The sequence below is a fragment of the Panthera tigris genome, chromosome A1 (genome assembly GCF_018350195.1).
Source record: "Panthera tigris isolate Pti1 chromosome A1, P.tigris_Pti1_mat1.1, whole genome shotgun sequence".
In the NCBI taxonomy this organism is placed as follows: domain Eukaryota; kingdom Metazoa; phylum Chordata; class Mammalia; order Carnivora; family Felidae; genus Panthera; species Panthera tigris.
This window is the reverse complement of record NC_056660.1, coordinates 135317178-135343564: the sequence shown is the minus strand read 5'-3', so window position 1 is coordinate 135343564 and position 26387 is coordinate 135317178. Positions and strand designations below refer to the sequence as shown.

General features: G+C 42.9%; 1 protein-coding gene across 1 annotated transcript; it reads right to left on the bottom strand.

The window, feature by feature from the left end:
* Window positions 1-855: 855 nt before the first annotated feature.
* MARVELD2 (MARVEL domain containing 2) lies at window positions 856-26016 on the bottom strand. The gene is given in 8 exon segments (XM_007079868.3): window positions 856-1470; window positions 2291-2341; window positions 6831-7002; window positions 7499-7647; window positions 16840-16875; window positions 19409-20166; window positions 20169-20571; window positions 25880-26016. Coding segments are annotated over 7 exon segments (1677 nt in total). The 5' UTR covers window positions 20557-20571; window positions 25880-26016; the 3' UTR covers window positions 856-1347.
* Between the last annotated feature and the right edge of the window lie 371 nt (window positions 26017-26387).

Genomic DNA, 26387 nt, shown 5'->3' with positions numbered 1-26387 from the left:
GGGCCTAAACCATAGTCCGAGAGCCATGGAATTAAAATATTAACAATAAATGCTAAGATTTCAATGATAAAGAAAAACTAGGAAGTCCATTTAGTATGCAACACTTTTTAAGCCTCTTGCTTTTCCACATGCTTTTCTTTGGTTTCATCACTTTAGTAAATTCTTTGAACATCACTTGTTTGAATGGCAGCTACGTTAAGCAGAAATTGTACTTCTGCACCTAGGAAACTATCTCCAAGATAAATGCTGTGGAATAGGATCCAATAATAACAGTGATTTTTTAAAAAACATTTTTTCAGGTAGTCCACTGTTCATACTGATAAAAACAAAACATTTTTCATGAATAAAGCCCCAAAGCCAAGATAATGCTTAGGAAGACGAAACATCACAATAAGTCAAAAGGAGGTCCCAAGTAAAAGTAAGATCATGGGGCCTTAGAGGGACACCCAAACAGGACAGAAAACGCAACAATGGTCACACAATCCTCACAATGAATGTAGACAGGAATGGCTGGGCTGTGGGGATGTGGACATATGTGCCCAGTGACACTGATGAACGAGAGGAAAGATGTGGTGGACCCCAATGGGCACAGATCCACAAGGAAGCATCCGCTTAAGGCTACGTGTGGTTAAGAGTTATTAACAGCAAAGAAAGAAATTCATGAGACACGTGGGACTTGCGGTTAGCTGGCTGAACTTGCCCATTAAAAACCTTTCCTTGCTAGTTTGTTCGTGTCACAATCACTGCTACAGATTTCATACACTCTAAGGTACTGCGTATAATGTGCCAGGGTCTATTCTAAGTGCTTTACGAATATTAACTCATCTAATCCTCATAACAACCCTACAAGGGAGGCACTATTATTAGCTCCATTTTCAGATGAGAAAATAGGCACAGAGAGATTAAACAACTTGCCCAAGATCATAAGACTTAAAAATGTGGATCTCAGATTCAAATCCCTTTCAAGAGAAGAAATCACACTTGGGCTGGAAGAGAAATGTGTCCTAGAGAAATCCCAGGCGTGGCCTGAGTGAAAAAGGAAAATGCGGCACCAGAATTGATACCCTATGTGTCCATCACACTGCAAGGGTATGATCTCTAAGCTACTTTTAACAAGATAAATATAAAATGTACACAGATGAACATACCACTTCTTACCCTTGGTAAATCCGAATCTGTTTTGAAATGTGTCAAGTGGAATCATACTATCATAACATGGCTGACTGGCTACACCAATTAAAAGCCGATGCCAGAAGCACATGCTTTTGTCTATCGTAGACTAGCATGAAAAAGACAGTAAATAAATAGTAAGTTTAATATAAAAAAAAAAGTGGTTTCAAACAAGGGTTAAGAATAACCTTGTACATTCCAATTCATTACTTTATCATATTCTTGAATTCTTTGCTTTATGTGAGAAAGTTTATTCTTTAGATAATCACAGCGCTCTTTTTTTTCCAGAAATGTAGGATCCTGAAAAAGAAACACAGCCATTATTTCAGCCTCCAGTTTCCTCAGTGAAGAACACAGAAACAGACATTATCATCCAGAAAATGACCCTTCATGGGAGAGTTTCTGCAACAGATTTCAAAATCTTCCTGATAAGAAGAGCATGTCTCTACATTTTTAAAATAGATTTTACTTTTTACAATAGTGTTAGTTTCACGGCAAAATTGAGTGGTAAATACAGAGACCTGAGACAACTTTAACTTTGGTAGTTTAAATTATATCAAGGAGCAAATAATAAGTGCAGAAAAAGACTAATAAAAGCTCTCTCCAGGCTCTACTTCTCTGTGCAATTAAGTTAAGGATGGAGTGACAAACATAAAATAACTTAATCTTTTTGAAGGAAATGTCAGTGAAAAGTTCTATATTGGGTGTTCATTTCCCTAGGTTGCTAAACCAGGATGTAACAGAAGACAAAGAGAAGAAAAGGTATTCAGGAGCTACTCATGTTCTCTAGTAAGTACCATCTTAACAAATACTAAAAAAGAGGAGCGCCTGGGTGGCTCAGTTGGTTGAGCGTCTGACTCTTGATTTTGGTTCAGGTCATGTTCCCAGGCTCATGGGATCGACCCCAGGGTCAGACTCTGCACTGACAGCACAGAGCATGCTTGGGATTCTCTTTCCTTCTCTCTCTCAAAATAAATAAACAGTAAAAAAAAAAAAAAAAAAAAAAAAAAAAAGGAAATATTAAAAAAGAACTACTTTAGCTGAGAGAATCTAAGGTCTGTCAGCTCACCACGGCACCTGGATAAGAAAATACTTTGAAGAAGAAAGTGGTTTTACTCACATTCTTTTTTTTCTTAAACTCTTCATGGATTCTTGAAATTCTTTCATGTTCCTAAAAATAATATATTGTATACTTGAATTAAAACACCAGGATTTACTCAAATCATATCTCAAGAATGTCTCAGAAGTACACTGGGAATTAGAACAAAAAATAATTTTTATCTAAGACTATAATGAAAATACCCACACACTAAAATTCAATTCAATGGATACAGATTAAAGGGCTTACCACTCACCACACACTGGGATCTAGGGGTGAAGAGAGAGAAAGGCCCCCGCCTGTGTGAAACCAGAACTGAGTCTCAGGGCCACTGCTTGCCAGGTGTCTGACCCTGAGCAAGCTACTTAACCTGAGGCTCACTTTCCTTACTGGGAACATGGAAATAATAACCACAAGGACCTCATAAGGTTGTGAGAAGCTGTACTTATTTGAAATGATACTTATAAAGTGCTTGGTATGTAATAACTACATTATACACCGGGACTAAGAGGTTGAGACTATTCAATTTTCAAAAATAACTAATAGAAGGTTCCTTCTAACTTTAAGTTTTATAGTAAATATGAAGTTATTTAATGGATTGAACCAAAGGGAACAGATTACTAGAACAATGCCCTCATTTATCTATGTAAACCAGTGCTTTAGAGTTGTCAAACACTGTAAACCTAATAAATAAAAGAGAAAATATAATAATTTATAGTTCTAAAAGCCTCCCGAGAACATTTTTTTCATCACCCACCCATATCCTTTTTGCAATACATTTTGATTCTTCAGTGTCTTTTGTATGAGTTTCAATTGTGTTTTCATCCTTTGCCAGCATCGAGATGACCTTGGTAATTCAATTGTCACCTGTATGAATGGGTCCTGGCCTGGGAGTAAACTAGCTGCCTGGGGCCAGGGGTGCTGTGCTGAAGACACAGCACAGATAAGAGCGGCAAAACCTCTCCGAGAGTCTGTCACAGAAACTGAATTTCAGACAGTGAGGACCAGAGAGATTATTTTGAGCATTATTTCTATTTTGTGGGCTTAGAAAAGTTATGTGATTAATTTTTCAAGGGCACACAACCAGGTTTGTGAGAGAACATGTGCCTGCAAATGGGCCCGCTGTGCTTGGAAACGCCCCTCCCTGGGGACCTGGTGGGAAATGAACGGGCCTGGCAGGCCCCCACCCATGGCAAAGCTCAGCCTGTGGCCGAGGAGATGTTAAATTTTGTGATACAATTAATATTTCTATTTTATTATTATTTGTAAAAATTTTTAATGTTTATTTATTTTTGAGAGAGAGAGAGAGACAGAGGGAGAGTGGAGGAGGGGCAGGGAGAGAGAGAGAAACAGAATCCGAAGCAGGCTCCAGGCTCTGAGCTGTCAGCACAGAGCCCCACACAGGGCTTGAGCTCACGAACTGCGAGATCATGACCTGAGCTGAAGTTGAATGCTCAACTGACTGAGCCACCCCAGTGCCCCTAATATTTCTACTTTAGATAAGAACTAGAGGAGACACTGAGACTGTGGCCTTTTCATCTGGTTACTTACTTGCCATGCTGTGTACAAACCAGAGGAAATGACTATTGTTGATACTGTACAGAAATATCACAGGAAGGCCGAATCTCAGCCCCTACCATAATTAGGACTTTATACCCCTCAGTTGCAGACCCATTGCCTGAGCCCTTGCCCATCACACAAAGCCCATACACTGGAGTCCACTGGGTCTAGACTCAAAGACTCCACCGCACAACTGGATTGCTCAGCATCTTATCTGTCAACCAGCTTGTTCTTCCCAGCCTGAGCCAATCCAGTTTCCTGGGGCCTGCTCATTCCTTCCTGCACTCCTTTAAGGGCCTATAAATTTGGGCGTCCTTCTTGGACCTATGGACCTTGCTTGTTTTTCAAGTGGTACTAACTGACCCTTGACCTACAGTATTTGCTGGATTTCTCCTGCTTCCTGGTACCAGTATGTCACAGATAACAGCATTCCAATGCTCCAGGATTGGGAAAATGTTACTTCTCTGGTTATTTTGGCTTAGAGAGCTCGTAATTACAAATGATTTAAACGTACACTTAAAAGTTTATCGTTGGGGTGCCTGAGTGGCTCAGTCGGTTGAGTGTCTGACTTCAGCTCAGGTCTTGACCTGACGTCTCTTCAGTTTGAGCCCCATATCGGGCTCTGCACTAACAGCCTGGAGCATGCTTTGGATTCTAGGTCTTCCTCTCTCTCTGCTGCTCCCCTGCTTGTGCTCTATGTCTCTCTCTCTCTCTCTCTCAAAAATAAATAAAAACATTAAAAAATAATTTTTTAAAAAAGTTTGTGGTCGGGGCGCCTGGGTGGCTTGGTTGGTTAAACGTCCAACTTCGGGTCAGGTCATGATCTCACGGTCTGTGAGTTCGAGCCCCGCGTCGGGCTCTGTGCTGACAGCTCAGAGCCTGGAGCCTGTTTCAGATTCTGTGTCTCCCTTTCTCTCTGCCCCTCCCCTGTTCATGCTCTGTCTCTCTCTGTCTCAAAAATAAATAAACGTTAAAAAAAATTAAAAAAAAAAAAAGTTTGTGGTCAAAACAAAGATGCTCAGTCAATATGGATTTCAGGAGCACTATATATACATATATATTAGTTACATACATACACTGAGTTGTTTGACATTTGTTAAAAATGCTGTGTGAGTTTTAAAAATTTGAATTACAAGGATCCCTGGGTGGCAAAGCCGACTGAGTATCTGACTCTTGATTTTGGCTCAGGTCATCATTTCATAGTTCGTGGAGCCTGCTTAAGATTCTTTCTTTTTCTCTCACTTTCTCTTTCCTACTGCCCCTCTCCCCTGCTCATGCTCTCTCTCTCCTTTCGAAATAAAAAAAATTAAAATTAAAAATTTGAATACATGAATAATAGATTAACATATTGTCTTTTAAAAGGATAGGATATTACACACAAAAGTTCATAGCAATATTCATAACAGTCAAAAACTAGAAACAACCAAAGTGTCCATCTGCTGATAAATGGATAAATGAAATGTGGTATATAGATACAATGGAATAAATACCATAAAAAGGAATGAAATCCCGAATATTCCTACAATATTAATGAACCTTAAAAACATTATGAAAAGAAGCCAGACACAAAAGGCCACATATTAAATCATCCCATTTATATGAAGAGTTTGGAATAAATCCATACAGACAAAAAGTACATTAACAATGGTCAGTGATTGGAGGGGGGAGGGAAGGGGGAGTGTGTGCTGATGAGTATGGCTTTTCTCTCTGGGGTGATGAAAACGTTCTGGAATCAGGGGGTGGTAATGGTTATACAACTTTGTGAATGAACTAAAATTCACTGAATTGTTCATTTTAAAAGGGTGAATTTTCTATGTGAATTTTGTCTCAATAAAAAATGTACATCTGAGAAAAAAAAGTGCCACTGATTATCAGGGCATCCTGACTTCAGAAATATTAACATGCAAACCCCCCCCCCCCCCAAACTCCAGAGCATTACAGAAAATGCTTGAGTCCCTGGTGACTGGAGTCTCCTCCTTGGTTCCCTCTGTCACAATCATGGTTATCAGTCTGATGGGATGAGCTAACAGCTCAGATCAACTCTCTGTCCTTACCATTGTGTTCTTTGGACCTGGGGTGGTAACCGCTTGGCTGTTACTTATCCCTGGAGAACGCACGACCCCTGGTAGCTCCCCTACACCTACCCCTGTGTGAATAAATCTTTTTCATTTTTTTTTTTTTTACGTTTATTTATTTTTGAGACAGAGAGAGACAGAGCATGAACAGGGGAGGGTCAGAGAGAGGGAGACACAGAATCTGAAACAGGCTCCAGGCTCCGAGCCGTCAGCACAGAGCCCGACGCGGGGCTCGAACTCACGGACCGCGAGATCATGACTTGAGCCAAAGTTGGTCGCCCAACCGACTAAGCCACCCAGGCGCCCCAATAAATCTTTTTCAAATTAGTTGGAGTGTGCCATCCGTCTCCTTTGGGACCCTGACGGATTCAGTACGGACCTGAGGAACACTGACATTTTACTTACATAAAAAAATAAAATGACTGTTTTATAACTGTGTATAATTATTTATTTTTATTTATTTATTTTTTAAATGTTTTTATTTATTTTTGAGACAGAGAGAGACAGAGTATGAGCAAGGGAGGGGCAGAGAGAGAGGGAGACACAGAATCCGAAGCAGGCTCCAGGCTCTGAGCTGTCAGCACAGAGCCCGATGCGGGGCTCGAACTCACAGACCGCGAGATCGTGACCTGAGCTGAAGTCGGACGCCCAACCGACTGAGCCACCCAGGGGCCCCAACTGTGTATAATTATTTAGTAATTGAGGGCAAAAGACACAAAATTATATAATGTGAATTGTAATCCTGACTAGTCCCTTCGAAGATCTCAAATGACTTTCCCAGACACAGACAGCCAATGTACCCACTTATTATGGCTTCCCCACATCGACCTGAAGAAAGCTCAGATTTTTTGCTTCCTCTCTCACTGCTCCTCCTAGATTTTACGCTTCCTCTTTCAGTGCTCCTCCCAGGCACTGTGAGTACTGACCTGTTGGTTTTCCGAACAACGTGGCAATCTGCTCATCACTGCATCCAGCTCATCAAACTTCCTCAAGACGGCTTGGACTTCTGCAGAAAGCTCTTTGTACTCTGAAAACTGGTCTTGGAACACAGCTTTATAGCGTTCTCGTTCATCATCTGTCTGAATCACAGGGTATTTTCTGCGGGAAAAAATTGGCCAGCGATGTAACTTTTTCACTGAAACGGACTGAATGGGAAATCAGCTTAGCTCTTTCCTCACTGACCACACCGTATCTTCAATTCAATGTACTACCTCTCAGGGAACAAACAGCTGAGAGAGAGGAAGAGAGGGAGGGAGGGAGAGAGGGAGAGAGGGAGAGAGGGAGAGAGGGAGAGAGGGAGAGAGGGAGAGAGGGAGAGAGGGAGAGAGGGAGAGAGGGAGAGAGGGAGAGACAGACTCCGAAGCAGGCTCCAGGCTCTGAGCTGTCAGCATAGAGCCTGACATAGGGCTCGAACTCACAAACCGTGAGATAATGACCTGAGCCGAAGTCAGATGCTTGGCTGACTGAGCCACCCAGGCGCCCCTGGATACAAATGATCTTAAGCAGAGAGCATTAGCTTGGAGACAAACAGGAAAATGAAATGCCCAAATGGAATCTCTCCGTTTCTACCTCGAAGAAGGACTTAGACACTCACGCCACATAGTCGGGCATCACGATAGGTTTAGGAATGTGGCCTGGGGGAATGTGCCCACTTAGTAGCTCAGGCTTCATTTTTGTTGGTCTCAATTCTTTGAAATTAGCTTCTTGGTCTCTCTGTCTGTCAACACCGGTGGCCATTTCACACTGCAGTTAGGGAGAAAAAGAGGATTTATTTGTAAACAGATGCAGAGGAAGAACAAAACCATGACTTTATTTCTTAGAAGAAAATGGTGGGGAGAAGAAGTAGGAAGTAGAAGCAGAAATTAATACTTCACTTTAGAATTACAGGTTTTATAGTCACAAAGTTGTTCTGAATGCTTTTGTAATGGCTAAAGGGAACCACACTGCAATACAGGAGTACATAACAGTACAAAACAATCGTGTGGATGTCAAATGTGGAGGATGAAATGTTAAATGTAGGGTCTTCAGTAGTTTATTTAGGATTTATACCTCAATTAGCTATAAAAGAATACAAAATGTAGTTCAAAATAAGAAGTTCATGGGCGCCAGGTGGCTCAGTCAGTCAAGCATCTGACCCTTGATTTCAGCTCAGGTCATGATCTCACGGTTCACAAGACTGAGCCCGCATTGGGCTCTGCACTGACAGAGTCTGCTTGAGATTCTCTCCCTCCCCCTCTCTCTGCCCCTCCCTGGCTCACACGCACTCTCTCTCTCAAAATAAATAAGTAAACTTGAAAAAAAAAAAAAAAAAGAAATTCAGAGATAAAAATGGAACAAGGCTACTTAAACAGCAAGAGAAAAAATGACAGGGGAACTTGAGATGAATGAACTACCAGTAGCCACTGAGTAGGTCAGAAAGGGAAACAAGTTACATTGTCTTCATTACCTGAAATGGAAAACAAGCAAACCCAAGGGAAAGGCAGTGAAAGTCTTTCAGTTGTCCAAGAGTTCTGAACCTGTGATTCCCTGGTTTAAGTCATTCTGGTTTCTAGACTGGAGAGTTCATAGAGGCCTTTTTAGTAAAAAAATGGTACATTTCAAAAGAGGGGAAACAGCACAAAATGAAATGGCCCAGGGAGGAAGTATCAGGACAGGGCTTCAAGCACTAAAATACCGACATATGGGAAGCAGGGATGCAAAGGCCCAAGGGAACCCATTCTAGAATGAGCAGGCTAACATGGGTATGTAGCTTTGGGGGGAGACTGTTCAGGAACCCCACTGGGCAGTGCCCAGAATTCCAACCATACTGGTGAGGCCTGTGGATGCCAGGAGAGGGGTTTCTATTTTACATAGAAAGAAGCAAGGTTCAGAGAAGTTAGGTATATTTTCTAGAGCCTCACAGCTGGGAAGTGGAAAAGCCACAATTAAAACCCAGAATTTTGGGGTCACCTGGGTAGCTCAGTCGGTTAAGCATCTGACTCTTGATTTCGGCTCAGGTCACGATCTCCTGGTAATCAGATCGAGCCCAGTGTTGGGCTCTGCACTGAGAATGGAACTTGCTGAAGATTTTCTCTGTCTGGGGGTGCCTGAGTGGCTCAGTCGGTTAAGTGTCTGACCTCTGCTCAAGCCATGATCTCATAGTTCCTGGGTTTGAGCCCCACATTAGGCTCAGAGCCTGGAGACTACTTTGGATTCTCTGTTCCTTCCTCTCTGCTCCTCTGCCATTCATGCCCCCTCTGTCTGTCTCTCTCTCAAAGATAAAATAAACATTAAAAAAAATTTTTTTTTTTAAAGATTCTCTCTCTGCCCCTCTCCCCTGCTTAGGCTCTCCCTGCCTGCCCCCAAAAACAACAACAAAAAACCCCAGAACTTTTTGGGGTTTCAAGGAATAACACAAGGAAGGTTTACGTAAATGCATACTGTTCAAGCCTCAATTCTGACAGCATGTTAGAAATGGTTGATTTCTCATTACAGCAGTAAGCCCCCCTCCACTGACCCCTCTTTGGGACTTCAGCAGACAGTTGCTGAATTAAACTTGCTGAACTAAACCGAGAGCAGCTTGGGCGGGGGGCAACTTGGCTGAAAACAAACTGCAACACAGGATTTTAAAACTTTGCTCTTTACCTTACTAGGCAGCTTTAAAATCCTTTTGTTTCCTGATTTCCCTATCTCTGAGGCTGCCTCTGAGGTTTGGTTTAAGATTAGCTCACACATTAGATGGTGAGGCTGCTAAAGCATCATTGGGGGAGGGTTGGAGAGGAGAAGCTGGGCCCAAGGCACCCAGGGTGACAGCTGGAAGGGGAACCAGATCGTCTTGGTGCAGAAGGCATGCCTGGCCACTGGGCCCCAAACAGCAAGAATTCAAGTGCAGAGCAGGAAACCCCAAGGAAAGGAGATTAAACAAGAGTATTTCAGAGAACAGTTCCTGAGGTTAGTATTTATTCTCCTTTGTTCTCCACTGCTTGGGATGCCATTTCTTCATCCTAATGAATTCTTAATGTGTTTGATCTTGATAGTGAATCATGGCATTAAATTAGGGGGACCTTTTTTGGCTTAAATAAATGGATCTCTATTTCATGGCATCCCTTTTTAGCTTCTAAATATTTAACAACCCATTTCCCACACAGCTCGCTGAAGGAGCTATGGAGCATGGTGACTCTCTAGAGCTTAGCGGCAGCCGCAGGTACCCAACTCGGGTTTCCAGGTCAAAATCATAAATTCTGCCCAGGCAGTCACAGTGGGCAGGAGAGTCCATAGGAGGGCGGTTGTTGTTTGTTTGAGTCTAGGTCAAGTTTTTCAAGCAGGAACTATTCATTTTCCCTACTTGCCTATCCCTTGTTGTAAGATTCACTTTTTAATTTGAAAAGGGAGCTTTAAGGGGCGCCTGGGTGACTCATTCGGCTAAGTGTCTGACTTCGGCCCAGGTTATGATCGCATGGTCAGTGAGTTCGAGCTGAGTTTCAGGCTCTGTGCTGACAGCTCACAGCCTGGAGCCTGCTTTGGATTCTGTACCTCCCTCTCTCTCTGCCCCTTTCCCGCTCATGTTCTGTCTCTCTCTCAAAGATAAATACATAAACATGAAAAAAAAAACAACTTAAAAAAATAAATAAAAAGGGAGCTTTAAAGAAGTCAGAGTAGTTTCACAGTAGTTTCCGTGCTGTCATCTGCTTTAAATTTTTTTGTTTTTATGCTCTTAATTTGTTTTTGGGTGAATGTCACTGACCCTAAGTTTCAGAAAACCTTATTGAGAAAAAAAAAATCTGACAGCACACATAAGACAAAGAATCAAAACCTCATCAGGCTTTTAAATTTTTTTTTTTAATGTTTATTCATTTTTGAGACAGAGAGACAGAGCATGAACGGGGGAGGGGCAGAGAGAGAGGGAGACACAGAATCGGAAGCAGGCTCCAGGCTCCGAGCCATCAGCCCAGAGCCCGACACGGGGCTCGAACTCACAGACCGTGAGATCGTGACCTGAGCTGAAGTGGGACGCTTAACCGACTGAGCCACCTAGGCGCCCCTCATTAGGTTTTTATCGGATGGATGCATTGGGCTCCAGCCCTGGAACACATCACTCTCAAACCGTATCCATGACTACAAACACATGGCCCGAGATTCCAGATGACCTTTCTTTGCTTCTAGCAAAAATGAATGTTGTCAGCAAATATCAAAAAGCTTTATCATGAGGCAAGAGAAAGTAATTAAGCAACGGGGTAAGTAATGCTATGGTTATAATTACTAAGCTTTTCAAATTAAAAAATGTATTGGTGAGGGGGGGAAAGATGGGTGAAGAGGAGAGGGAGGTGCAGGCTTCCAGTTATGGAACGAGTAAGTCACGGGGATGAAAGGCACAGCATAAGGAATAGAGTCAATGACACTGGAATCGTGTTGTACGGTGAGAGATGGCAGTTACACTTGTGAGCAGAGCATAACGTAGAGAGATGCTGAATCGCTATGTTGTATGCCTGAAAGTAATTAACAGTGTGTGTCGACTTCAATAAAAAAATGCTTTAAATAAAAACGGGCTGAATATGCTGCCAAGTTAGAAATAGTGTACATTTGTCCAAATGCTGAGTCTCTCTCCCTCTGAGCATAGAATACAATGGTGCAGAGGCCCCGGTCCCAAACGCACACCATCACCTTCAATGCTCAGATTAGATTCTCACTTTTCTGGCTTGGAAAAAAACCTGTTCTGCACTTGGGAAGTTATTAGAATTTTTTTCTGCCTCTGTTTGATCTTACTTTATGTCTGTATATTTCTTTTTAAAAATGATCTTATTTGCTTTTCAAAAAGTGTATTTATTAAAATACAAAATAAAAAGTTACAGTCTAGGAAATAGCTCCAACCAAGGGACAGGAAACAAGGGACAGTTCAGAGAGGGTGCATAATTTCCTCAGAATCATGGAGTTACTAGTAATAAAACTCAGATTTGCCTGATTCCAAAGTTTATTTTGTTCGTCATACTACTGCCTCTCCTGTGGTAGGCTGCCAATTCTTACTGACTAAGAACTGGGAAGGAAGCTGGTGGAAATCAAACCCAGTGAGAAGCTGGAGATCCAACCTTTTCTAAAAGGTTTCTAGTAGGTAAGTCCAATACAGATTCCTCAATTAAGTCATGAGATTCCCTCTCACAGAAGTCTGCCTCTAGAACACACCTAATTGTGGATCCATAATGATTCATTTCCCAGGAAAAGAGCCCCATGAAAGGACATCCTTTGCATTCAGCAACCATATCTTGAAAGAGTATAAATTAACTGGATTGGTATGATTTTTCTTTTTTCTTTTTTCTTTTTTTAAATTTATTTTGAGAGAGAGAGAGAGAGAGAGAGAGAGCGAGCATGTACAAGAGGGGAAGGGGAGAGAGAGAGAGGGAGAGAGAGAGAATCCCAAGCAGGCTCCGTGCTATCACCACAGAGTGTGACATGGGGCTCGAACCCATGAACCACGAACTGTGAAATCATGACCTGAGCTGAAATCAAGAGTCTGATGCTTAACCGACTGAGCCACCCAGGCGCCTCTGGATTGGTATGATTTTCAAAGGAGTTCTAGGAATGGGGGTTCCAACTCCACTAAGGTTATTCCTGACTATTCCAGGACCCCTCGGGAGCTGGGACCCTGCAACACACCCTGGACGTGATGCGTACCAGCCTTCTAAGGCAGCCTGGAAGAGGTACTCTGGAACTTGCTTGCAGATTTCCCTAACCCTGTCCTACCTGTGGAATCTGCTTTAGCCACATTCTCACCAAACCATGATGCTGACCACCCTAGCATCTGGGGCAACTCCCCCCCCCAATTCAGCCAAGCCTTTCAGGTGGACTCTACTCTGCACTTAACCCTACTGGTAAATCCCATGACCTCAAAGGGACTGATGAGGAAGCCCATAAATTCCACCGTGGCAAACAATGACCACCATTGCCACATCACTGCCACACTGCAGCCCCATTAAACAGCCCTGTCCAGCTTGTTGCTTAACAATCAACATCTGCAAAGTGCACACCACCTTCAACCCCCACAAAGCAAACAGATTAAGTCCCTGAGGATGATCTGAAACATACTTTTTTTTTTTTTTAAGTTTATTTATTTATTTTGAGAGGGGTGCAGAGAGCGGGAAAGAGAGAATCCCAAGCGGGCTCTGTGCTGTCAGCGTGAAGCCTGAAGCAGGGCTTGAACTCACAAACTGCGAGATCATGACCTGAGCCGAAACCAAGAGTCTGACCCTCAAAACAACTGAGCCACCCAGGTGCCACCCCCATGAAATATACTTCTTAATGCTAGCACTCTAACTTGCTAACTCTGGTATCACGTTACACTATCACCTGTTAACAAGTTAAGTTTGTAGACCCCTTTTCGTTATAAATAGCCTTTGTAATCCTGATTCATCTTCTAAACCAAAGTCCTTTTAAACTTGATTATTCTCTGTGTGGTGAGCACTATGTTAGGACTCTCATTGGGCTGAGAGGCAGCAATGATGGTCATTCCTGGCCAGGGTGGGATTCAAGAGTTTCAGAGTCAGTCCCTCTGAGGGAGTAGAACTTCCCAAAGGGTTAAGGTGGTACTAGAAACCTGGAATGAGAGTACCGGTAATGGTCTGCCCAAGACGCTCTGATGAGGACTCTCCACGGGGAAGACTGGTCTCTTCATTTGGTCAAATTTATTTACGTCTCAGTACTAACACTGGAAGGCAGCCCATAGGTAAGTTAGGGAAGCTGCACCTAAATCTCAAAGGGCCAGTGTTATTAATTAAATAAACATCAGCTTTACATTGCTCATCTCAATTTTATGCATGTATGTATGTATGCAGGCTCCATGCCTAGCGCAAAGCCCAGAGCTCAAACTCACAACCCTGAAGTCAAGACCTGAGTCGATATCAAGAGTTGGACATTTAACCAACTGAGCCACCCAGGCACCCCTGATTTGAAGTATTTGTTAGTTTAATTCGTTAAAAGCTTTTAAAATTTTGAAGGGGGACCTGGGTGGTTCAGTGTCCAGCTCTTGATTTCAGCTCAGGTCATGATCTCACTATTTGTGGGATCTCCATGGAGAGCACAAAGCGTGCCTGGCATTCTCTCTCTCTCTGCCCCTCCCTACTTGCCCTTGTGTATGCATGTGTTCTTTTTCTCTCAGAATAAACATTAAAAATAGATAGATAGATAGATAGATAAATCCCTTACTTCACTGTGAATAAAACATTTTCATACAGTATTTGTGTTATAATATAGAGAATAAAGTTAAAAAGAACCTATAGGGGTGCTTGGGTGGCTCTATTGGTTAAACGTCCAACTCTTGATATAGACTCAGGTCATGATCTCATGGTTGTGGGATCAAGCCCTATATTCGGCTCCATGCTGAGCACAGAGCCTGCTTGGGATTCTCTCTCCGTCTCCCCCTGACCCTCCCCTGCTCATGCTCTCTCTCTCTTAAAATAAATAAATAAACTTTAAAAGCAAAAAAGATCCTGGACACCTGAGTGGCTCAGTCAGTTACTTAACTGACTCAGTTTTGGCTCAGGTCATGATCTCACAATTTTGTGAGCTGGAGCCCCACATCGGGCTCTGTGCTGACAGTGGAGGGCCTGCTTGTGATTTGCTTTCTCTCCCTCTGTCTCTACCCCTCCCCCGCTCACACTGTATCTGTCTCTCTCAAAATGAATAAACTTCAAAAAAACCCAAAAAAACCTATAAAAGGTATTTTTAAAATGCATTCACTTAAAGGACTTGTATAAATTAGCAACTTAGTAAAAAAGTGGACAGGATACAGTTTAACAGGGAAGGAAAAGCAAACATAATACATTAAAAATGCCCAATCTCACTCCTTATAAGAGACGTAAATTACAACTACATTAGATATCATTTTTCACCTATCAGGTTGACAAATGTCAACAAATTTCCTAACACAGTGTGTTGGTCAAGGTGTGAGGTAGCCCATGGTGCTGCTGGGAGTACAAATTGGCAAAACTTCTATCAGGCAACCTGGTAGTCAAAATAAACATGTGCATTTCTTCTAATCCAGAAATTTCCTTCTCAGAATTTATCTTTCAGGTGCACTTACGCATATCTGGAAGGAAGTATGTACAAGCATATACTTGGATGTATACAGTTATTCACTGCAGCACTGTTTTTAATAGAGAAAGATTGGAAACAACTTAAATGGTCATTAAAAAATTTTTTTTTAATATTTATTTATTTATTTATTTATTTATTTATTTATTTTTTAAACGTTTATTTATTTTTGAGACAGAGAGAGACAGAGCATGAACAAGGGAGGGGCAGAGAGAGAGGGAGACACAGAATCTGAAACAGGCTCCAGGCTCTGAGCGGTCAGCACAGAGCCCGACGCGGGGCTTGAACTCACAGACCGTGAGATCATGACCTGAGCCGAAGTCGGACGCCCAACCGACCAAGCCACCCAGGCGCCCCTAATATTTATTTATTTTTGACAGAGATAGAGAGAGAGCAAGCAAGCAAACAAGCAGGGGAGGGGTATAGAGAGAGGGAGACAGAGAATCCAAAGCAGACTCCAGGATCCGAGCTGTCAGCACAGAGCCCAACATGGGGCTTGAACCCAGGAACTGTGAGATCACGACCTGAGCTGAAGTCGGACGCTTAACCGACTGAACCACCTAGGCGTTCCATAAATGGTCATTTATGGTTAGGTAAATTATGTAACATCCATATAATGCAATACTATATATATAGCTATAAAAAGAGAATAAAGAACTTCTTTATGTATTAATAAGGAAACATCTCAAGAAACATATTGTTAAGTGAAAAAAAAGGGACGTATGTAACTGTGTATGGGATGGCAGTGTGAAAGGGGGAGTTAAGCAAATATATATACATTTTACACATGCGTACATATGTAATATGTATGTATAATATAAACAGATATCTGAAAGGAAACACGAGGCACTGATAACACTGGTTCCTTCCAAGTGGGAGAGCTGGGAAGCTCAGACAGAGGAGTGAGAGAAGACTTTGTATTAAAGACCCCTTTGAATTTTTTTTGTTTTTGAGAGGGAGAAAGAGAGAGAGAGAGAGGAAAGGAGGGGTTGCAGAGAGAGGGGGGTACAGAGGATCTGAAGTAGGCTCCACACTGACAGAAGAGAGCCTGATGTGGGACTCGCACTCATGAACCATGAGATCGTGATCTAAGCCAAAGTCTGATGCTCAACCAACCTAGCCACCCAGGCACCCTTGAGAGCCTTTTGAATTTTGAATCAAGTAAATACATTCCCTTTTCAAAGAAACAAACAAATCCAAAGTCTGGACTCTCAAACTCTTGCTTAGAAATAATACCCAATATTTTTAAAAAAGGACTTTTCAATGAGGTAAAATTATGATAATATATTAGGTTTTTACGTATGTGTATATAAGTATAATAACAGCATCTCATTTAATTCTCTCAGCAAACATGTGATGTAGAAATTATTATTATTATTCCAATTTTACAGACGAAATTAAGGCATGGAAAGTTAAATACCTTGCCTATTGTCATACTATTAGTAAATTCCGGAATAGGAATTTTCTTCCTGACACAACAAAATTTAGCATCTGAAAACAAGATGAGAAGGTCAGAAAAGAATGTCAAAGAACTTTAAAGAGACTAAAAAAAGTTTGAGAGAATCTCCTTTACTTAAAAAAATTAAATTTTAAACATATAAGGAGAATCAACTGTTCACGTGTTCAACTAACAAAATGAAAAGACACTATAAAAACTATAGAAGCCATAATCTTGCCCAATAAACACCATGTACATGTCTAATTTGATCCTCTCATTATGAGAAAAAAGTTGAAAGTTAAACTCCATGTTCAGTTAGGAACTCAGTGTAATAGATACACTTTCACAGACAGATGATCTACTCTGCAGGTAAACAGATAAGAGAGAAGTATTTAACAAATCTAGACATAAAATAGTAATGTGAACTTTATTCTTACCATTTTCCTTTTTGATGGCAATGATGGCTCACTTATCTGGAACAAAAAAGAGTTAAAATGACTTTTCAAAGGTGTGTGAGGCTACTGTGTTAATATTTTCATCCATTTGCATTTATAGCCCAATCTCAACTTCACAGAGGTCAGTTCTCTGCTTGACAGATGCTCCTCCCCCTCACCTGGCGACTTTTGATTGGCTGGAGGAGAGCCAGAGGAGGGATAACGATAACCTCTAGTCAGTCAGGAACAGACAGCAGGGTTGGAGTACAGACACGATAGAGACTATCAGGTAAAGTGCTTTGAATTACCTAGAGATTTTATTTATTCTTGGCTCCCAATACCTTGTGCAATTAAAGAGCTGGAAACAGAGACCGTTATAAAATTAACAGAAAAAACCCATAGGCCAGAATAGCTTCTAACTATTAAGAAGTCACAGCAACACCCAAACTGGGACCACCTCCTATGTCAGGGGTAATTCAAATTTCATCAGCCATTGGAAAAAGTCTGATGGGAACAAGTTTTGAGAAAGGAAAAAGAAATGAATATATCATGTCGATAATTATAATCCTATTCATGAAGAATTGTGAAACAACATTAAGAACTCTGTTGTTATTAAACTTACATAAAATTATGAGGAAATGTGGGTGTTTCATTATCTGGATTTCATACTGATTGAATCTGAAATTCTCTATTTTGTATACACAGATGTAAAATTAAGAAATATGCTTAATGTGCTAAGATAAATCTTTAGAAATAACTTGAATCTAGGGGCGCCTGGGTGGCTCAGTCGGTTGGGCATCCGACTTCAGCTCAGGTCATGATCTCACGGTTTGTGGGTTCGGGCCCCGCATCTCTCTGCTGACAGCTCTGAGCCTGGAGCCTACTTCGGATTCTGTGTCTCCCTTTCTCTCTGCCCCTCCCCTACTCACACTCCGTCTCTCTCTCTCAAAAATAGATAATATTAAAAAAAAAAAAAAAAAGAAACAACCTGACTCTATGTGGAGTTCCAGTAAGATTAATATATTGTGATGAGAGAGTATGGATCACATTGCAACATGTTGAGGTTCATCGTACAAACACAAGGTACTTGTTATAAAATTAGTCAAGTTTTATGTGTAAGATTCATGCAAAAGAGTAAACACAAAATACACAGATCAGTGAGTAAATAAATAGGTTACTGAGTACTTTTTTTTTTTTAACGTTTATTTATTTTTGAGACAGAGAGAGACAGAGCATGAACAGGGGAGGGTCAGAGAGAGAGGGAGACACAGAATCTGAAGCAGGCTCCAGGCTCCAAGCTGTCAGCACAGAGCCCGACGCGGGGCTCGAACTCACAGACTGTGAGATCATGACCTGAGCTGAAGTAGGATGCTTAACCAACTGAGCCACCCAGGTGCTCCTGTTCGAAAAATTTTATTTTATTTATTTATTTTTTTTAACGTTTATTTATTTTGGGGACAGAGAGAGACAGAGCATGAACTGGGGAGGGGGAGAGAGAGAGGGAGACACAGAATCTGAAACAGGCTCCAGGCTCTGAGCCATCAGCCCAGAGCCCGACGCGGGGCTCGAACTCACAGACCGCGAGATCGTGACCTGAGCTGAAGTCGGATGCCCAACCGACTGAGCCACCCAGGCGCCCCGAAAAATTTTAAATATGGCTTTTATATAATCTTATCCCTCAGGTATTGTTATTATATTATTATTAATTCTCCTCCTTCTTATATTTAATTAGTTAAATCCTACAAATAAAAACAAGTGCCAGACTCCCATTCTAATTTTGGGAACACTATTTTCCCCAAAGTAAGAATGAAACATCAAAATGCCCAGGCAAGTTTTCAGAGTATGTTCGTGACCACTCAGCCTCTCCATACTTGAAAAAATCAAATACGGTTCACTGTATTCTTACTTCACTTTATTTAAGTCACCGGAAGAAAGTGTCACTCATCATAACATGTAAATAAGCACTTTCTCCTTATAATTGAAAAGTTATGTTTTTTTTAGTTAAGCTTTACCATATTAAAGAATCAACACTGTTCTTAAACGTACTTTAACGGGGAGACATTTATGGTACTGAATATGGTCTTATTCTTAGTTGTAAGAATCAGTAGCTGTGTTTTCCCCTTAAGCATCACAGACATAACGCAATCGACAAACTATATACTGTATTTACACATCTGGTACCTACCTGCAATGTTCTAGAACAGTGACACGCCAGAGTGGGGGATCCCACCCAAAGCAGGTCAGTCAATGAGGTAGGATTTTTGAACTTCAGATCATTAAAACAAAAAGGTTGGGGGGGGGCACTCCTGATTTCAGCTCAGGTCATGATCCCATGGTTCATGAGATCAAGCCCTGTGTCAGGTTTTGCACTGACAGCAGGGAGACTGCTTGGGATTCTCTCTCTCACCCTCTGCCCCTACCCCACTCACATGCTCTCTCTCTCTCAAAATAAACAACATAAACTTAAAAAGCCTTTTATAAAATTTTTGTTTTAAGAACTATGTATATTTAACAAGGGAATAAATAACAGGAAAAAAATTAAAAATGAATGAAGGATTATGAAGTTCCTTACCTCTTGCTGTTCCATGTATTCCCTATGTCTCCGAGCTGCCTCGTGCCTCCATAACTTTAGGCAAACCAAAGCACTAACGAGATAAACAATCATGTTGACAAACAGGAAGATCATCGCTGCTATCTGTCCTCCTTCTACCCGGCAGAACAATGCATTCATCGGTGTATTGAATAATGGATAGTAGCAGAGTCCACCTCGGTTGGTATCATTCACATAGACTATGGCTGCAGCCATATACAAAATAAACAAGGCAACGTTAATTCCGAATTCGGTCAGAGGCCACCAGTTAGAATCCAAAAGAATGGTCCGATAATACATGGACATGCCAAGAACCAGAATAATAACGGTGGCGATCCAAGCTAATCCAGCAACCACGAGTACAAAAGGGGTTTTGGGGCCACTGTAGTAATAGCCCCCGTACGTACTGCCCAGGCCACCGAGGCCTCCCATGCCATAGGGCTGTGAATATCCGAACAAGTTATACCACTCGCTGTCCTTGTAAATGTAAGCCGTGACACAGGCAAAGACACCAGCTCCCAAGAGCAGCTCCACCACACCCAGAATTCGCAGCAGGCCTGCCCACGACTTCATGTAGGAATACCTCAGGTTATACTCCTCCACCTTCTCACTGTACGTTCGGGCTGTCTGTGTGTGGCGGCCTAGTGAACCGTAGGGGTCGTGGGGAAACATTGCCTCAGCCTCTTTCGGGGAACTGAAGGTTCCTTCTGACCCTCCGTAAGGATCTTTGTCGGAGTTGGGGGTGAACGGTGGTTTGGTCTTGCTGGAGAGGATGGAGGTGAACACTCCACTCCATCGGAGATGTATCTGATGTCAGACACCGGCTTATCCCATCCCAGGTCCTTTCTCTTCCCTCTGAAGAAGTTCTTCCAGGACTCAGGGACAAAGCGCCTTACGGGTTTGAGATCTGGCGCTATGGCCGGTTCCTCTGTGTCACTTGAGTAGAAGTCTGGGCCGAATGGTGGCTGTAATGGGAGAGGGGGTGGTGGCAAGGGATCAGCGCTCACGGCCAGGTCACTGTCATGAAGAGTCTGGAGGGTTCCTACGGTGCCATCTTGATAGGGTGAGTCCCTTGGAACCTCATCATAGTGCCTGTCCCGAATCTTGCATCTTCCATCACTGGACGACATTTGTGATTTTTACACCTGTGGCCAAGATAAAAGTTATCACTTATGCCTAGTTATTTATTCTTTCAACGATGCTGATTTTATCCACTTAATGGCAGATGATCATATTTAGGAAACCAATATGATCATGTCTAACGATCATGATATGTAAAAATGATAACATGAACAGGTATATTTTAAACATACGTAACATACTAGCCAGGGATATCATCATCGTTCTATATGATTTTAAGGGGAATCAAAATTTAAAATCTTAGTTCTGAATTAAAACATTTATAAGTCTAACTTACCTTACGAGCCCTATGAACAACGGACTGTAAACACCATAACGGAAACCAAATTTTAACAATACAGGATACTGACACATCCCAAATAGAATCCTTTCTTCAAACATCTAAATCAAAATATTTAATAGTTTGGGCATACCAAAGTTTGACGGGTCAGCAAATTCTCTTCATTTTCATTACCTCAAATCTGCTTTGGAAAGGCCTGGGAGAAGCAGTTTGATAAACACAGGGAGTGAAGAGCACCTTTCTTTCTTAAATCAGGGAAGTCAGTGTAGGGGACTTGCTTCTTCCACTCTAAAATATTAACACTTCATATTAGATTTTGAAAATTTTTTTTTAATGTTTATTTACTTTTGAGACAATGCGAGAGACAGAATGCAAGCAGAGAGGGGTAGACAGAGGGAGAAACAGAATCTGAAGCGGGCTCCAGGCTCCGAGCTGCCAGCCCAGAGCCGGATGTGGGGCTCGAACTTACAAACCGTGAGATCATGACCTGAGCCGAAGTCGGATGCTTAACCGACTGACCCACTCAGGCACCCCTTAGATTTTGAAATTTGAAAACTCAGAGGAAAAAAAAAAGCCACCAAAGCTTAAGATTCCCCAAAAGTACAACACAGAACAGCCATGTATATCATGTATGTCACTCTTTCCAGTGCAGCCACCTCAAGGTGATCTGCTTTTGCCATAATGACACTCAGAAAGTATCTCAGAGGGGGTTTGAGCCACCTAAAAAATAAAGCACAGAAAAAGCACTTTCACTAAACCTGTGTGATTTCTTTCACACAATCAATGACCTGGACACGTATAAAAAAAGGAGGACACTTTCTGCTAATGTAAATACTAGGTTTAAGGCACAATGAATTTCTCCCTCATATTGCTCATGAAGCAAGTATTTGCTAAAGCAAGTATGTCCCTCATAAAGCAAGTATTTGCTAAAGACTCACCGGCCATATAGCATTGTACTTGGTACCATGAAGGTCTCAAATTTTAAATGAAGAATCCTGCCTTTATGGTGTTGAACCATTTAGAAATTCCTAAGGCTTTTTCTCCCCCTAATGTTTATTTTTAAGAGAGAGAGAGAGAGAGAGACAGAGCATGAGCAGAGAGAGAGAGGGAGACACAGAATCTGAAGCAGGTTCCAGGCTGCTCACAGATCCCAACGTGGGGTCCGAATTCATGAACCGCGAGATCATGACCTGAGCCAAAGTCAGATGCTTAACCAACTGAGCCACCCAGGTGCCCCAGCTTTTTCTTTTTTTTAAAGTTTATTTATTTTGAGTGAGAGAGAGAGAGAGAAGCAAGGAGCAGGGGAGTGACAGAGAGAGAGAGGGAGAGAGAGAGAATTTCAGCAGGCTCCACATCGTCAGCTTGGGAGCCTGATGTGGGGCTTGATTTCACAAACCATGAGATAGTGACCTGAGCCGAAATCAAGAGTCAGACGTTTAACTAACTGAGCCACCCAGGCACCCCTAAGGCTTTGTTTTGTTTTGTTTTTTTAAGTTTATTTTTTAAATTTATTTTGAGAGAGAGAGAGAGCAAGCGATAGCCAGGAAGGGACTGAGAGAGAGAGGGAGAGAGAATCCCAAGCAGGCTCTTCGCTGACTCAGGGATTGAACCCACAAATCGTGAGATCATGACCTGAGCTGAAACCAAGAGCAGGACGCTTAACTGAGTGAGCCACCCAGGGTTCCACTAAGGCTTTGTTTTATTTTATTTTGTAAAATGGAGACCTATCATTCAACAAATATTTGCCGAACATCTACCATGTACCAGGCACACTGAAAGTGTATCAGTGAACAAAACCAACTGAAATCCCTGCCTTCATGGAAATTAAATCTCAATGAAGGGATAAAAGATGATAGATAAGGGAAGTGAAAGACATCTGATCAGACGCTAAGGAACTAAGAATGGTGAGAAGGTACTTTGTGGTCAGGATATTATAATTCTAAATAGAACGACACTGGAAGTCTCCATAGAGAATATGACATCTGAATACACAAATGAAGGATGTGAAGGAGGAAGCCAGACAGGTTATCAGGGGAAGAGGTCCAGGCTGCAGGAGGTCCAGCCGCTGCAAAAGCCTTGAGGTGGGAGTGCTCAGCAAGTTCAAGAACTATTAAGTCATGGAGGACAATGGGGCAGCAAGTAGTAACAGAGAGGAGAGGGTAAGTAGTAGAATTAAGTCCATTTGAATCACTAGGGTCTTGAAAACCATTGGAAAGAATTCTGGCTATTATTGGAAGTGAGATGAAAAGCCAATGGAGCATTTTGAGTAGAGAAGCGACAGGATCTGACTTATTTTATTTTTTTAATTTTTATTTTTGAGAGAGAAAGAGACACAGAGTGTGAGCAGGGGAGGGGCAGAGAGAGAGGGAGACACAGAATCTGAAGCAGGCTCCAGGCTCTGAGCTGTCAGCACAGAGCCCGACGCGGGGCTCGAACTCACAGACTGTGAGATCATGACCTGAGCCAAAGTTGGATGCTCAACTCACTGAGCCACCCAGGTGCCCCAGGATCTGACTTGTTTTAATAGGATCACTCTGGATGCTATCAAGGGTACGCTCCAAGAGACAAGGGAGAATGGCTAAGAGCCAACAGATTTAGTCCAAAGGACCACGGTGATAACAATGGAGATAAAAAGAAGTCAGATTTTTAAATACAGGGAATTAATTTTTTTTCCTATAGAAACATTCAAACATAATAAAAAGTGGAAAGAACAGCATTATGAACCCTTATGTACCCATCAACCAGCTTCAATAATTATCAATTTATGACCAATCTTCTATACCTCCTACTTATTCCTTCTGCCAACAGATTGCTTTGAAACAAATCTCAGACACGAGATCATTTCATACGCAACATTTCTCCACCCCCTCCAGTTTAGCCCTGGGTATAAGCAGTCTGAAGAGTTTGAAGATACCCATTAGAAATCCAGGTAGAGAGGGGCGCCTGGGTGACTCAGTCGGTTAAGCTTCTGACTTCAGCTCACGTCATGATCTCAGGGTTTGTGGGTTCCAATCCCTCTGTGCTATCAGCACAGAGCCTGCTTTAGATCCTCTGTCTTCCTCACTCTCTGCCTCTCCCCCTGCCCCTCTCTCTCTCTCAAAAATAAATAAAAACATTAAAAAAATGTAAAAAAAAAAAAAAATCCAGGCGGATACATCCAGTAGGCAGTACACACACAGAAAGGTAAGTAATACCATAGATTAGATACAATCACCCAAGGAATAGGTGAAAATGGAGAGTTCTAAATTTCTGGATCTTTTAGTGAGGCACTCCAATTAAACAAAATTTTTTTAGGGGTGCCTGGGTGGCTCAGTCGGTTGAGCGTCCGACTTCAGCTCAGGTCATGATCTCACAGTTTGTAGTTCAAGCCCTGTGCTGACAGCCTAGAGCCTGGAGCCTGTTTCGGACTCTTTGTCTCCCTCTCTCTCTGCCCCTCCCCCTCTCATGCAAGGTCTCTGAAAAATGAATACAACCCTTAAAAAAAATTTTTTTTAATGTTTATTTTTGAGAGTGAGAGAGAGGGAGAGTAGGAGAGAGAGAGAGACACGGCATGAGCAGGGGAGGGGCAGAGAGAGAGAGAAAGAGGCAGACACAGAATCTGAAACAGGCTCCAGGCTCTGGGCTGTCAGCACAGAACCTGAGGTGAAGCTTAACCCACCATCAGTGAGATTATGACCTGAGCGCAAGTCTGATGGTTAACCAACTGAGCCACCCAGACATCCTTGGGGTACTCCAATTTTAGAGAATTAAGTCTGAAAGTCCCAGCATGGTGCCCAAAGTGGCAGCTCTATAAATGACATCAATTAAGGATTATTTTTGTCCCTGTCATTTAGCTCATCTGTGTCTAAAAACATAGAAAAAATTTTTTTTTCTTAACCTTGTTTACATTTTTAAATAGTTTTTAAAGTTTTATTTATTGCGACAGAGAGAGAGAGAGAGAGTGAGAGAGTGCGCGCAAGCGGGGGAAGGGCAGAAAGAGACAAAATTAAGCAGGCTCCACAGTGAGCGTGGAGCCCTATACGGGGCTGGATCCCACCCTACAACCTGATCATGACCTGAGCGGAAATCAAGAGTCAGACGCTCAACCTACCAAGCCATCCATGGGCCCCTGATACATATCCATGTAAAGGACATCCTTGCTTAATTTAACACACAGGTAAAAAAAAAAAAAGTGTGCTTCATTGTAATGGGTTTACCTTATCTTCATCAATGCAAAGTGGCTCATTTGAATTAGACTATCTTATTCACGTTTAAATAAAATACAAAAACAATAAATTTGAAGAATCATGCAATTAACATAACACGTGATTTTAGAAGGGAATGGTCAGCGGTATTTTATCACGTTAGTTATCTGGCTACCCCTCCTGTATGGTTCAGGGTGTCACTGAGAGCCCACTTGGATTCAGCATACTGAGGCACAGTGGGTCTTTGTTTTGGTCAAGCCCCTGGACCCTGACTCCATTCTGTTGGAACTCACAGCTCTGAACGCCACATCGGTGGGAGGAGAAATGGTTTCCCCCAGGAAAGTGACACGGCAACCGAACTCGGTAGCCTCCCCAAAAACAGAATGATCGCTTTAGCCAGCTTTAAAGTTCTGCTGGGCCCAAGAGATGTTTCTGCTCTTCCTAGGGGTTGGGAAAGCTCCCTGAGGGTTTTAACCCACGCGTGAGTGCCATGGGACACCCAGCATCTTCGCTGGGGTCTCTCTCGAGCCTGCCGTTTCGCGTCCGGTCCCAGAATCCCGTTCAGTCTTCGGCTCTGCCCACCCCAGGGAACTACCCCAGGGAGCGCTCCTGCCTCGCGTCCCAGGGAGAACCCATTCTCAGTCTTCCGAGATGACGCCCCAAAGCGGCCGGAACTAAGTTGGTGCCCCGGTCAGGATATCAGGATAGGAGGATCCCCGCGCCAGGGAAGGGCGGCGCCTTCGCGGCCGGCTGGGCGCGTCTCGCGGCGCACCTGTGTCACTTGGATGAAAGCGCGCTAGTTGAGGGGCCCTCCTGACGCGCTGGCCCCGCTCTCCCCGTGGCCCTTACCTCTCTCCGCGCCGCCGTCTGGTCTCGGCCGAAGGTTATGGCGGGGCTGAATGGAGAGCGCAGCAGGATCAGGAGCGCGCTGAGAGCCCACGGCCTCGCCCTCCCGACCCGCGCACCTGCCGGGGGCCGCCGGGCCCTCCCCGCCCACGGCCGAATCACGTAGGCCCCACCCCTCGCGCCCCCTCACCTGCGCGGCCGCCGGGAAGAGCGCGCTCGCCGCCCGCGGCGCCGAAACCAGGCTCAGCTCCCGGGGCGGAGCCGAGCCACGTTTGCCCCGCCCGGCTTTGTCGGGACCGGAGTCCGGCTAGTAGCCGGGGACGGTCGGGGACCGCCCCCGCACCTCAGAGCTGCTGTTACAAACCCGCGCCGCGCATGCGCATACATGGCTTGGAAAGGTAGTGAAGGTGAGATTCACCGCCCTCCAGAGTTCTCTTTGCAAGGTTCTCTTACTTTTCTGAAAAGTGTTAACAATGGATAAAGGAGATTCATGTATTATGCCCAATGATAC